The 13,301-nt window shown below is 51.7% G+C and overlaps 1 protein-coding gene across 3 annotated transcripts in view; it reads left to right on the forward strand.

The window, feature by feature from the left end:
• SBNO2 (strawberry notch homolog 2) overlaps positions 1 to 13,301 on the forward strand; it is a 56,923-nt gene that overhangs the window by 19,238 nt on the left and 24,384 nt on the right. For 2 of the 3 annotated variants that reach the window (XM_082780148.1, XM_082780149.1), the window contains one exon: positions 12,985 to 13,149. In XM_082780148.1, the coding sequence (XP_082636274.1) occupies positions 12,985 to 13,149 (165 nt within the window). Of the gene's footprint in view, positions 1 to 8,289; positions 8,686 to 12,984; positions 13,150 to 13,301 lie in introns of those variants that run through there. The other variant, XM_082780150.1, reaches the window with a different exon arrangement.

Genomic DNA, 13,301 nt, shown 5'->3' on the forward strand with positions numbered 1-13,301 from the left:
TAGGGACCAGCAGGCATCCTCACCTCGGGGATCCCTCTGGGCTGGAAGATCTTTATGTAGAGTTTTTGAAGTGCTTCACTTGCTTTTAGCAACATCTTCTGGTAAGATCAGTCAGTGGAGACTGGAAAGTGCAGCTTCTGTGACAGCTGACTTGAAATAAAGAAGGGACTACCTACATCCTTTCTGGGAGTTAAGATAGATGTTATCGGTGTCTGTGCATGTTCTTTGCAGTATTTTTTTTACACCCAGTGTCTGAAGATGTGTAGTGAGTGAAACTGTAGAAAGTTACCCTGCTCTGACCTATCGAGGCAACAGCCAAACTGAACAAACTCTGTAGTCCCGGCCCTCCCACCTCCGTAAGTTACTGCACTGATTATTGGGGAAGCAGATAATGTGCTGGATGCAGTCCAGCTTCCTCCCTCAGGTAGTCAAAGGGCACAGCCTGCTGTGCTTCCAGAACTTCAAAGCAGCAGCCGAGGGATGTGGCAGAGCTGCGGAGTGCCCTTCGCTGCCAGCCCCTGGCCTGTGACCTGAACATGGCTCTGCCTCCAGGCACAAAACGTGAGAAGGGGCAGAGCTGGTGGTTACTGGTTATTGATCAGACAATGCAATGAGGAGCTTATGTGAAAAAATTCAGGGTAATTTTTGTATACTTAAGGTCTCCTAATGAGATTTTATCAGCAGGCTGGCTGGGGGCTCAGCAGTTGCTGACAGATTGGACCTCACAGCCTCAAAGGTGCCCAGGGGATTTCAAAGGAACCTTTCAGGTGTGCAGAACCACGGGCTGCGTTCAGAATCTCCATCTATGTTATCTACAAGTCAAATCAGTTTCATGAAAAGTACTCTTTTTTTTTTCTGGTCACACAAAAGCTTACCAGCAGAGCCAGGCTTCCTCTGCGTGTGGGAAGCAGCTAATCTGAACATCGCAGTTGTCTGCCCCAGGTCTGTGCCTCGGCGTGGCAGATAAGCCCAGCAGTGCTGTTGGGGTGTGTATGCAGTGGAGCTGTTGGGTTCCAACCCCTTCTGCATCCAGGTGAAGATGGACCCTTCTAGATCTTCGCTCTTAATTCTAGCCGAGCCCTGCAGCGCAGCACTAAGTTGCTGGGAACAGCAGAAGGGAGACGTGAGGATAAACTGGGGCAGTATGCATGTGCTTTGGGCTGGCATCGTGCTTTGATATATCAAGAAATGCTTCCGTAGGCCCCAGTAAGCTCCTGTGAGCTTTTGAATGCTTTTTTTTTTCTGATTGCCGAATGTCAAGACACGTGTATAAACAGAAACTCTTTCCTTTGTAATCTCTGTTCCTCCTGCATGATTCATTGAGATGCCTCAGGTTCTTGCTGTGCAGTGGATGCAGTGTCACGAATGTTGGATTATGCTGCTGAATTGATTCAGCAGGGAAGAGCAGCTTGACTGTAAAGAACTTTATTCAGAAATGCAGCACGAAATACATTTATAGCAGTAGAAAACAGCAATTTGATGCCTTTCCCCTCTTCTTGAGGGAGATGGGCTAATTCCTGCTGAGTTTTTTTTCTTGGCAAGCCCAGAGAGAGGTTTCAAACCTCCTTGGGGGTCTGATTTCTGCAGGTTTGGTTATATACATGCTGGGGATTCGAGCCCTTTGAGGTAAGCCACTGGTGTGGTAACCCAAATTCAGCTCCTTGAGCAGAGCTGCGACTCGCCCGCCGCCACCAGGAGCTGTTGCTGACCAGAGTCTTCTGACTGGATAAAACCAGATAAGTAAATGAATTATAAAAGCATTGATCCTGGCCTCCTGCAGAATTAATTGTGGGAGGAACAAGGCAGAAATGTGATCTCCTCAACCTGTGCGAGCCATTTAGCAGGCTGCGATGGGAAGAGGGAGCCGGGACCTCTCCGCAGGTCTGGTGTAGCTTTGTTGATGGGTTTGATGGGAAAGGGGCTTTATTACTTCTTTAACTCGCACACTTTCTAGTATCTAAGTGGTGGATCAGCTTCCTTCCCCTGCTGCGTGCGGAAATCGATCTCTGCCAGCTTGAGAAGAGCAGATTTTGGAGATCCTTTGTGAAAAGGAGAAGCCGAGCTGCTGTGAGACTGCACCCGTCACAACGTGCCTGCAAAAGTTCTTTAGATTCAAGAAAGGGAATGCAGTGCCCGTCTCTGAATCCATCGCAGCCAAGCCAGTTCTTTTGCTGTGCTGTCACAGCACACGGAGCAGGCAGTGCCCCATAGGGTCACACAAGGATCCCCATTTTAGGGGTGTTCTTCAGTCCTGCTTGGTGGCTCTCTGTAAACCCGTGCGCTGAGCGTTACTGCCTGGGACTTTCTGGAGATTCCCACAGATAACCCAAGGCAGCGATGTGTCACCCTGTGTGCTCTGAAACCGAGAAACACTGAACAAGATTTTTGTTAGAGCTTTGTTTTCCAATATGAAACTGCTCTGATCTAGTTAGCGTTTGAGAAGAGCGGCGTCTGTCTGGGGCTGCCGCAGCGCAGACGGACGTGTGCTTGCCAGGTGCCCAGGGTGACAGTGCCCGCTAATGTGAAATAACACAAATTTTCTGCTCTTCTGTCTCCCGAAGAGGCGTTTTAGTCTCAGCCAACCTCCAGCTCAGGCTGCTTGCCATGCTGAAGCGTGGAGCCAGAGCAGCCTTTGGCTCTTGTCGCCTTTGAGTTTTTTTGTGGGGTTTGCTGCAAGTGCTCTGACATGTTAGCGTGTGGTAAGCACTAATGTGGAAATAGGTTGATATAACCTAGGGCTCTCTAAGCTGCTAGTCATTCCAGAGAAAAGCTGATGCCTTTTTATAGGAGCCAGAATTGGAGCTTGGATCTCATAGAGCGGGCAATTAACTGGAGGCAGTGGCATCCATCTGGAGTCATCCGGGAATGTCCTGGAGCCTTTCCATCCCTTGCTTCAGCAGTATTTTCCACTTTACTGATTTCCTGCTGTCCCAGATGCCAAACTGTTAAATATTAACAATCTGCATGGAAAGCTGAAACATGCCATTCAGAAGGTGTGGGAGCAGCTTGGGTGGCTCTATCTTTTCAGGTGACTGTATAGGAAAGTACCTGTCTTTTCTGTACTTGCCTGGTGTGGTGGCAGGAGTGGTAAGTCCCACGAAACGCTGTGCTGTTATGACCATGCCAGGCTAAGGACTGAAACCAGAGAGAGAACATGAAGAGTTTGCACGCTTTGGTAAGAGATTCCTGATTAAATCTGTGGTCACTGAGCAGCCGAGATAAATCGGGTGCTTATGTGAGAACCTCGGCTGTCCTCACACATGAGCACAGTTTATTCTCTCGACTTTGTTCAGATACCAGAATCCAGCCTGTGACAGCGAGCCCAGCTGTGCTACTGAGCCGTACCCCAGGTGACAGCGCTGGATGTGCCTGCACACAGCCTGTGTGTGTCCCTGCGTGCAGCCCGGCAGTGCTGGGCTTTCTGCACGCTGTCCTGGGGGGGCCAGAGGAAGGGAAACGTCATCTCTGATGTGGGGTGAAGCTTTGGGATCCTGTGTGTGACCTGATGGTGAGCTGGTGCACGCTGTGTCCTGCGGCTGTTCGGGGCTGCTCCAGCCCAGACCCGGGCTGCAGAGGCAGTTTCTCTTTGAAGAGCTTTCCGGGGATGCACGTGATGCTGAAAATGGATTTGAAAGGTCTAAAGAGCAGATGCCTACTGATTCGGTCGAGGTGTTTGTGCAGTGAGCACTTCCTGCTGCTGCTGGTGGTGGTGATCTGAGGATTGTTCGTGTGACCGAGGGCTTGAGGAACCGACCCAGGGGTGCAGAGAGTGGGAGGCTCGACTTTCTTCCTCCAGCGCTGCCGTCTGAGTCCCCGTCTTCGCTCCCTGTTTTGTCTCAGAGCTCCTCAGTCTGCTCCTCAGAACGCAGACCGCTGGCCCGATGGTGCCATCAGAGGGAGTTGCCACACTTCTTAATTGCTCTGGGAATTTCTTCTTGGTTGAATCATTCACCGCTGGCCCTGGGTCTGGTGAGCAGCCCTTTCTGTGTATCGCAGCAGCCCCGGTGAATGCCTGCTGCTTGTTGGAAAAGATGCTTCATGTGCGTGGCCAGAGCAGCCGAATGGGGACTCGTTTCCTCCCCAGTATTTTTGTTTTTTTGGCTTGCTCTTGGGTGATTCATCCTTGCCGGTCTGCTGGCATTCTTTGTGTAAACAAGTGGCTTAAATTAAGGTTTAGAAAATAGTTACGAGGCCATCTTGGAGGCTGATAGCACTTCTCGATCTTGGGAACTGTTGTCTTCAGCCAGAGCCTTGCTCAGGCCTTGTGGTGTCGTCATCTTACAGAAAAAGTCCTCTGACTGCACACACATCCTTAGAAATCAAACCCTAGAGGAGATTCATGACTTCGGCTGTCCCCGCTCCCCTCCCTGCCTGCTTTTTGCTCCTCTGGCCTCACAGCCTGCGGGCTGGAGGTGCCGCTGAGCCCCCTGCTGATGTGTTGCGAAGGCATTTCTATCACAACGGCGTTATCTCGTCGCTGCTCGGAGCTGTTGGTTGCCACAACAGAGTGCTAAATCCGGGAAGTTTCAGTCCGTGCCCTGGCATCTGGTGTCCCCGGGCCAGTGCCCGTTAACTGCGGCCCGTTAACGGGTCGAGCCGTTTGCAGGGTGCTGTAAGGTGCAGCCAAAGCCTCGTGGGATCCCTTTCAGACAGCTCGTGGCGTGTGGGGGCTCTTGGCCACGCGTTAACCATACACCAGCCCTCCTCCTGCTACCACCCCCTTGCAATCTCCTATTAATCTTTCTTGTTAAAGGAAGGGGGGAATTAACCTGCTCTTAAACAAAAGTATTAATTTTTAAAAGTGCTTCAGCGCGCAGAGCTGTGGTGATTTAAGAGAAATCAATGTACCAGTTATTAAATTATAAGAAGGACTCGGTTCTGACCGAGATGAAGAGTTTCCTGGAATAAGAAACCACCTGGAATTTCCTATCGCTGTCCTGGAGTGCTGTCTATGGGGAATACAGAGAGTGAAATCAATTAGCAACCAATTAACGGGCTCTGGTGCCTCGGAAGCACTGTGAACAAGGTGCTGTACACGCTCACCTCTTTGTTTTCATACTGCAGGGCTGGGCTTCTGGCCTGACTTAATTACTCCTGAAAAACTCTCCCGGTGAGGTGCCTAACACCGGGTGCCGTGGTTTGGAGAAGCAGAGGTGGGGGTTAGGGCAGTGCCTGACCCGCTTACGGTGAGCGTGGCTCTGCCGCGCTGGGGCCGTGGCATGGTGTTTGTCTGCTGCTGGCACGGGCTGGGTGGCTCCCCTCCTGCAGGGTGCCTGGGTGATTCCACAGCAGATAGCACCACGAGGTGATCCTCCAGCAAAGGGCTGAGCACCAGCCTGGGCTCCCAGCTCAGAGCCGTGCTGGCGCTGCCTTCCTTCACTTCCTCGTGCACCAGCAGGGGCAGGGGTTTGGCTGCCTCCTCTCCTCATCGTCGGGTGAGCTTCAGGAGTAAATCCTCCTCCTCCATATCTAAAAGGAGCTCTTGGGGTAACTCGGGTGGAGATAGCCATGGTTAAGGGTGAGTAATTCTGCTTTTGGGACCTCATTTGCTGCCAGCCCTGTGAAGGGGTGCGAGGGCCTGGAGGAGGACCTGGCTCCGATGCCTCCTCCCTTCCAGGCTTGTTCGTTTTCATCTGCTTTGCTGGCTTCTAATGCTGCTGTGCCCACCTTCTAGGCAGGAGAGAAGGCATGGGAGGCAACAGAAAACTGCCCTCTGAAATTCTTGGCAAGCCCTGCTCTCTGCCTCCTTCCCTTCATAAAGCTAGCAAAAGCGGGAAAAGCACTGGTCTGAAACACGGAGTGCTCTTGAAAAATGCTGGTAATATAATTTAATAGCAGACCACTGGGAGATGTATTAAAATAGATGCTTTAATTCAAAGCAGAGTTGGTCTGAGTCAGCCTGATGGAGCAAGTTTCCCCGTCTCCAGTTGTGCTGGTGGTGGCTGCGTGTCCTCCGGGTACCACACTGAGGCCTCTGTTCCGAGGGGCTGCCTCGAATGCTCTTTCAGACACCCCTCACTTCTGCAAATTGTCCCTAACGCCACTGGTCCTACCACAGCAGTCACCGTGAGAAGTTTGCCTCCAACACGAAGGGTTTCTTTGTTTTTTATTTCCCTGGTCTCATGTTATTGTTATTTTTAAATATCCTCTTTGCTGCTCGAACTGCCCTCCAGCACGTGAAGCTGCCGGTTTGCAGCACCTTTAGGCAGCGAAGTGCTGCAGGAAATTCAGCCCCAAAACCTTTGGTCGGGACAGCCACGAGCCCCCAGCCCTCCTGATCAGAGGCACTATCCCACATCGATCTGTGCTCTGCTTTCCTAGAAGTTCAGTGCATGCTTTCAGGAAACCATCAGCACGTTCAGGAAGCTGCCTGGTAGGTCGGTGATTAAAAGGCAGTGGCTGATTACCTGTGCAGATGACCCCACGGGGTAACTGCGGGGGGTTAACGTGGCGGTTTCTGCAGGATGCCGGTAAGCCGAGCTGGTGGTGTGAGCCCTTCCCTGCCCCGATTGTCTGCAGGCACGTTCACAAATTGATTGTGGAGAGGGGAAACGCCGTGGCATGCCTTCTCCCCTAGGAAGGGTTCTTAAAATACCGGGTGGTGGTTTTTCAGTGGGTATCTCATCTCCTGTGATTATATTGCTGTGGTATTGCAAAATCAATTTGGCAGTCCCGGTATCTACGGCGATGTCACCTGTCTTCCTTTTGATGTCCCAGGTTTGTTGCCTGCCTTTTGCCCCATTTGTCTACTAATAGAAAAGGAAGGAGAAAGAAGTCACCTGCTTTTTAAAGGCTACAGAAATAACAAGACCTTAGTCTTAGGCAGACATTGGTGGTGTAATCCAGGTCACACCACGAGTCAGTCACCAGCAAGTCGCTAATTAAGACATTTCAGAAATGTATTTGGTCTCCTCGCTTCCAACGTACCATTAAAGCACCTGTCCCGAGCTCCAGGGCACTACCAGCTGCTCAAAGACAATCAGAGTCAGCTACAACAGCAGTGAAAGCCTGCTGCCTTCCTCCACCCCAAAGCAGCTGCCCACAGAAACCAAGCGCTTCGTTTTCACCCCGGTTCCTGCAGTCGCACAGCACCGCGCTGTGCCCCGGGAGCTCCACAGTGCCTGGGGAAGGGCTTTTTGCTTTCCCTTTTGCTTCTTTCTCTCCCTTTTGCTTCTCGGGAAGGGGTGGGACCTGTGGACTGGGCGGTTGGTCTGATGGAACCTGGATCCTTGTGGCTGAGGGTTATTGGTGTGTTCACCCCTGCGGGCCCCAGCTGCCCTGTGTGCAAGGGCCGCATCCTGCGGGTGCTGTTGCAGCCCTGGGGGCCGTGTGCTTTTCTCACAGGGGTCTCCAAGGGCAGTGCTCGCTCCTCATCCCATGGCACGAAGCAAAACCGCCCCCCTGCTCGCTTCCCTGGGGTCTCAGAGGGGCTGCGAAGCTCCACATGTAGTCCTCAGGCGCTGCTCTCAGCTCCTGCTGGGGGCTTTGCTGCCTTCTCTTGCTGAACTTCTGGTTTTTGCCGAGTGCCTTGCACCCTCTCGCACCATGGGGTTTTCCAGCAGCCCTGGGCACGGAGCCCCGGGAGCCCTCGTGGCAGCGGTGACAGCGGCACCAGGGCGCTGCTGCTGGCTGTGCTGGGGAGAGCTCACGGGGAGCTTCTGCACCAAAACCTGGCAGGGAAGTTTTAGTTTTTCTGCAGGGCAGCACTTGGGCAAAGTCACTTCTCCTCCCACCTCTGGCTGCAGTGGAGCAGACTCCTAGAACTGGCGGTGAATGAAGCCCTTCCAGCTGACCCCTTTCTGTGCCTTTCTTTTCCCCACCAGAAGTTTTGCTCCCCATCCCCATTTTTATTTTAACCAAAACTTTAGAATAAACTTTAGAAGGGAAGCCCTTGGGAAAAGAAGGCAGGGTTCGTGGGCACAGAGGCAGCAGCGATGTGCAGCAGGGAGGCAGCAGGGAGGCAGCGTGCCCCTGCCCATTTTCTAATCGTGGGAGTTGGGGTGGGGCAGATCCTGAAGACAAAAGAAAGCACATGGCTCCTTATTTAAGAAAAAAGAAAGGAAAAGGTGCTGCTCGGGACCTTTTCAGCTTCATTATGTCACCTTGAGCCCCCCAAAACCCCTTGGGGCAGGAGGTTCTGGGGTGTTTTCTGTGCTTGGGGAAGGGGCCGAGGTGGCAGCGGGTGGCCGTGTCCCTGCAGGGCCAGGTCCTGCCCGGGTCCGCCGGCGCTGCCGCGGAGCGCAGCTTTGTTTACAGTGCATCTGTGGTTGAATTACACCACATACAGTAATTCTCATCGCACTGCCAGTAATTTCACTGACTTACCAAGCAGGCATCATTTCCTGAAAGTCAGCCCTCGTACTTAGAGGAAGTAAGAGCACTCTCCTTCATGACTAAACAGCATATGCAAATTTCCACGGGCTTAGGACAGACGCACTGGATGGCTGTCCTTTTTTCCTCCATTTTCACTCCTTTCTTCTGCATGTTAATTTTTAAAAACCCTTGATGAGCTCTCTTTCTGGCCGTTGCTGCTGTCGCTGTCATGAATGAAGACCTTCCCGCACTGCACACTGAGAAAGCTCGCCGTCCTGCTTCAGCCGTGTCCTGCGCTGCCGACAGCACACTGCATGCTGCTTTAAAATGTCCGAAATGCAGTTCTGGCTAAAGTTCCAATCCCTGTTCAAGGTAATGCTGGATCGATTTATTTTTTTTCTCTTCCTTGGAATTCCTGGCTTGTGTTTTGTTTGGTTTGTCCCTCCGGGCTTGCATGTCCCTTAGTTGTTTTTTTTTTGCCACTGCAGCGGAGTTTTAGGGGAACGCTGCGTGGTGCCAGGCAGCGAGGGCAGATTTGCCGTGTTGGAGATGGGATTTGTGCCTCTCTGAAACGTGCGTGCGTTACTTGGAGCCTGCTCCTGTCGGTTTGGGCTTGTTTACTGTGAAACTTGGAGGAAAAGGGGCTGTGTGGAGAATTGATCTGCGTGTTTATGTAGCTGTAATGGCTTTCAGGAATTTTATTTTTAAACCAGATGCTGTGTACAGAAAAGCAAGGGAAATGCTTGCAAGACAGAGCACTGAACCCTTGAGATTGCAAGTGTATTGCCCCATATTTATAGACTTTGGGTTTTGGCAGCTAAAAGATTTCCTTTTAGTGATTAATAGCTTACATTGTAGCTGTTAATTTTCTTATTCTGTTTTATCTGAAACCTAGCTTGGTTAACCTGTGATTGCTGAGAACCCAAACCTTTCTCGTCTGGCACTCCTTCGATCGTGTCTGTGTATTTACATGTGCCTGTGTCTATCTGATTTCTTTTGAAGCTCCTATCAGCTGGAGCAAGCAATCAGGAGCTGCTGTACAGGAGGGATATTTGTTTCCTCTGTGTCTGGATTGTTCTGGATTGTGAGCAAATAAACCATTTATAGTGAGGGCTTCATGGCCAAAATTATTTTTAGGATGCATACTGCTTCTGTATTTAGGCTTCACCTGTTCTTTCGGTATTTTTAACAAAGACTTTGCTTTGACTAAAGGAGCTGGGCTTGATCTAGTGGTTGGGAGAAAGGGGTTAAGTGTTTGTATTGTTTTATTACCCCAATGTTTTCTAGGGAATTTATTCTTGTCTCTGCTAACCTCTGGTTTGGGATAACGATAGAAACTTGTGCCGTAGCAGCATCGGTTGGCAATTATTTTGCATTCAATTTAGAAGTTCAGCAAATTATCGTTATCATTGATTTATTGAGCTACTCGCTAGAGCGTCTCCTGGTATGGAGCTCAGACAGTGATTTGTGATCATCTGCCTGCTGCTCTGGTTTATTGATCATATTAGAATACGATGGACAGAAGCGCTGGCGAGCCCCACGGCCACCAGCTGCGCGTAGCCTCTGCGTCGGCCGCTGTTGACCCCTGATAAAATTCTCCATTAAGCGGTCACCCTGCTGTAAAGGAATCGCCCTGTCACCGCCTTATGATGTGCTGCTGTGACTCCATCCCTGACACGAGCAGTTAGTTCTGAGCTGCTTCCACGAGAGCAGCCCTCGAGGTCTCTGTGTCCGGCCTCCTGCGACAGCAGAAATGGGGAAAAGTCTGCGCTGAGAGCTGCGGGGCAGGGCTCGACACCCTCAGCTCGGGCGTTTGTGTCCTGGCACGGAGGAGCACGAGAATCATAAAATCAGAGAATCACAGAGGCTGGAAAGGACCTTTAAGATCTCCCGGTCACGGAGCAGGTGTGGGAGATGGGAGGCGAAGGTGGCCTCTGCTGCTAACTCTTGTGCCAAGGGCGATCTGTGGCGTGCGGGCTGGATTTTGGTTGGCTGTGCAAAATGGGAAAGGGGAAAAAAATAAAGCCCACCCCAAATAGATAGGGCCTAATTTCAAGAATCAGTCATTCACAGAGGATTGCTGTGGATTATCATTTGAAATAAAGATCCAGCCTCGCAGGATAACTTCCTTCTGTTACAGCAATTACATCTACACTGAGACATAAAATAAGCGCTAGTGCTATAAAATCCTCTTATTTCTAAGGAGGAAAAAAAAAAAAAAAAAAAGCTCTTACTAATCAGCCTTAAGCAGGGATGAAATAACTCACTCCAAATCCTGAAGCCAGCCGTGTCCCCGGAGCGATCCCTTCTCGAGCACATCAGAGGTTTGCGACCACGCATCGGGGTGACAGCGGCGTTGTGCCCCTGGGAAGGGGTGGTTTTGGGCTCCCTGTTTCAGTGCTGGCGGTTTGGGCGGTGATCCTTCCCTTCCTGCGAGGCCTGGTGACTTCAATTTGCTCCACATAAGCCCGTGGAGTCATTAGTCAAGGCACGGTTTGCAATGACACGGATCGTAGCTATCAGCATGGCATTAAATTAATTACACCGCGTTTGGTAGTTAAACAAGGCTAATTTGTTGGGGCTGCGCTGGGAGCTCTGCGGGGCAGGGATCTGGCACGTTATGAGTTTTAGTGCTCTGTAGGTAATTCAGTAATGGGGTAAGACAAACAGGAGGCTCTGAAAGCCTGTGTCTAATGCCTTGTCATACTGCAAGGGGACGGACTCGCTGAAATCTTTTCCAGGGCTGGTTTTATCTCCCTCTGACTTGCAGGCTGAATTCCTCTTCTTTATTTCAGGCCAGGGAGCGGGGCTGGAGCTGTCACGGGGCTCGTGTGGGGCCAGCAGGGAGCCAGGGAGCACGGTGCTGGGCTGCCTCGGGCTCTTAAAGCTCACCCCGACGCTGTCCCAGCCTGGCGCGTCCCCCTCTGATGCTCCTGGAGCGAGGTGTTGTCTGGTTCCACCTGGCAGAATTTTTTGGAATGAATGAAAAACCAACCCCATCCTGCCCCTGAATTTTGAGCCTGAGAACGGGAAGAAAAGTTGCTCCGAAATCACTTATTTCCAGCCTTGGTGTGTGTGTGCTGCTGTCTCTTAAAAACCTCTGATTCCGGGTAAACCCTAAAATAGCTGCCAAAATACCGAGAGTAAGAGCTGCACGGGAAGCGCTGCCCGGCTGTCGATGGGCAGGGAGTGCCCTGCGTGGAGCACAGCCTAACAAACAGCCCTTTCTCCTCGAGCCCTTGGGTCTCCCCAGTTGATATTTGATGAATCGGAGGTTTACCCGTCTCTCCTGCAGTCTCTCTTGTTGCCTGCCTTTGTTGCAGCTGCCAGCTCCTGCACCTACGGCTTCAGAGCAGCGACTGACTTCTTGGGGGCCAAATGTGGCTGGCAAGGAGGTGAAAGGAACATGTCCTGATGGCTTTAAACACGGCAAAAACCTAACTTTTGATAGCAGGCAGGAGAGAGCCTGCCCCAGCCCTTGGCCAGAAGCCCTGAGGAATAACACAAGCAGGCTCAGCTGCTCCTGATTTTGTCAGGCAGGGCTAAGTGACTTTTAAAATCGTTGGCTGCCTTTCTGCTTTGTAGTAGGAAATGGCCTTTAACTGGAAATGAACAGTGATTTCTGCTCGTATCTGACACCGTGGCTCTCCTGGCAGCCGTGCTGCGGTATTAGCACGCTGGTTTGGCTCTCGGCGTGGCGAAGGAAGCCCCTCAGGGAGCAGCACACAAACTTTTTCTGCCAGTCCGAATGTGGTGTGTGATGTGCCGGGGAGCTGAGCTGGTGTGGTGGAGTCAGGAAGGTGCAGTGATCTGTGCCGGAGTTTGAGGGCGGAAGGGAAAAGTGCTTCTGGCTGTCGGTTCTTGCCACCTGAAATTGGCAAAGCCAAATGAGGAGTTGATGGTGGGGAGGGGACTGAGGGCACTTTGTGATCTGGAGCTGTCATGACTCAAATCGGCGTCACCGCTGGTCGGCACGAAATAAAACAATGGTGAGCTGCCTCAGCACCGGAAAACGGGCAGGGGCAGAGCCTGACCCTTGTCCCTGAGGCACGTTCGCTTCTTGCCCAGCTTGAGGCATGTCCCGGGAAGAGGGCTGCTGGATTTGCCAAGATTTATCCGGATGCAAACGCGGGTGACACCAGCGCTCCTGCGCCCCTGCTCCTGGCAGCCCTGGCGGTGCAGAACCTGTGCTGAGGAGGCTGTAATGTTCCCCGAAGCCTCTAGGCACTGCTGTGCTATCAGCTGCGACTGAACAGCCCTGGCACCATCGGGTGGAGCTGGTTCTCTGGGGGCTTTTGTGGATGCATGGAGTACCCGAGTCTTTTGGGTGCCGGACAGATGAGTTTTCATCCTCCTGCAGCCGCTTAAATCGCACACAAGGTTGAGGTGACTGGCGTCCTGGGGAATGTACGGGGAGGTGTACACGGTCTGAGTTAATCCTGAGTGCATAGGGCAGTGTTTCCTACTTCATCAAGTAACTGAGATTTTTACACAGCTGCTCAGAACGTGTGTCTGTTTGCAAGTTATTTTCTGAGTTCTGTGGCGCGTGAAGGAACAGAGCTGCTCAGTTAATGGTGAGAAATTCAAACTTTTTGGAGGAGTAGGAGCGAGAAGGGAGCTCTCTGCTCTTCTTCCTGCCTCCTCTAACTGTGGGCATCTCTTCCCTTTCAGGATTCTTCATACCTCGACGAGCTTTCCAACAACAACTCCCTCTTCTCATCCCCTGCGGATTCCCTCTCTGACATCGCGGATCCGAAGGACTTCTTGCCCACGGATAGCCTGAACCACGTGCCAACACTATGGGATGTAAACACGTCGCAGCAGAACCAAATAGAGGTACAGGATGCTTCCTCTTCCATCCTCCCCATCAGACAATAAAAGCCTCGGGCTTCATCCCATGCTGTTGAGCTCAGGAGTGTTGAAGAGCTGGACTCGAGGAAAACGCAGTGCTGTAGCTTGTTAACTGTCCCCAGCAGCATCCAATGTAT

The sequence above is a fragment of the Aythya marila genome (genome assembly GCF_965140915.1).
Source record: "Aythya marila genome assembly, chromosome: 27".
Classification (NCBI taxonomy): Eukaryota; Metazoa; Chordata; class Aves; order Anseriformes; family Anatidae; genus Aythya; species Aythya marila.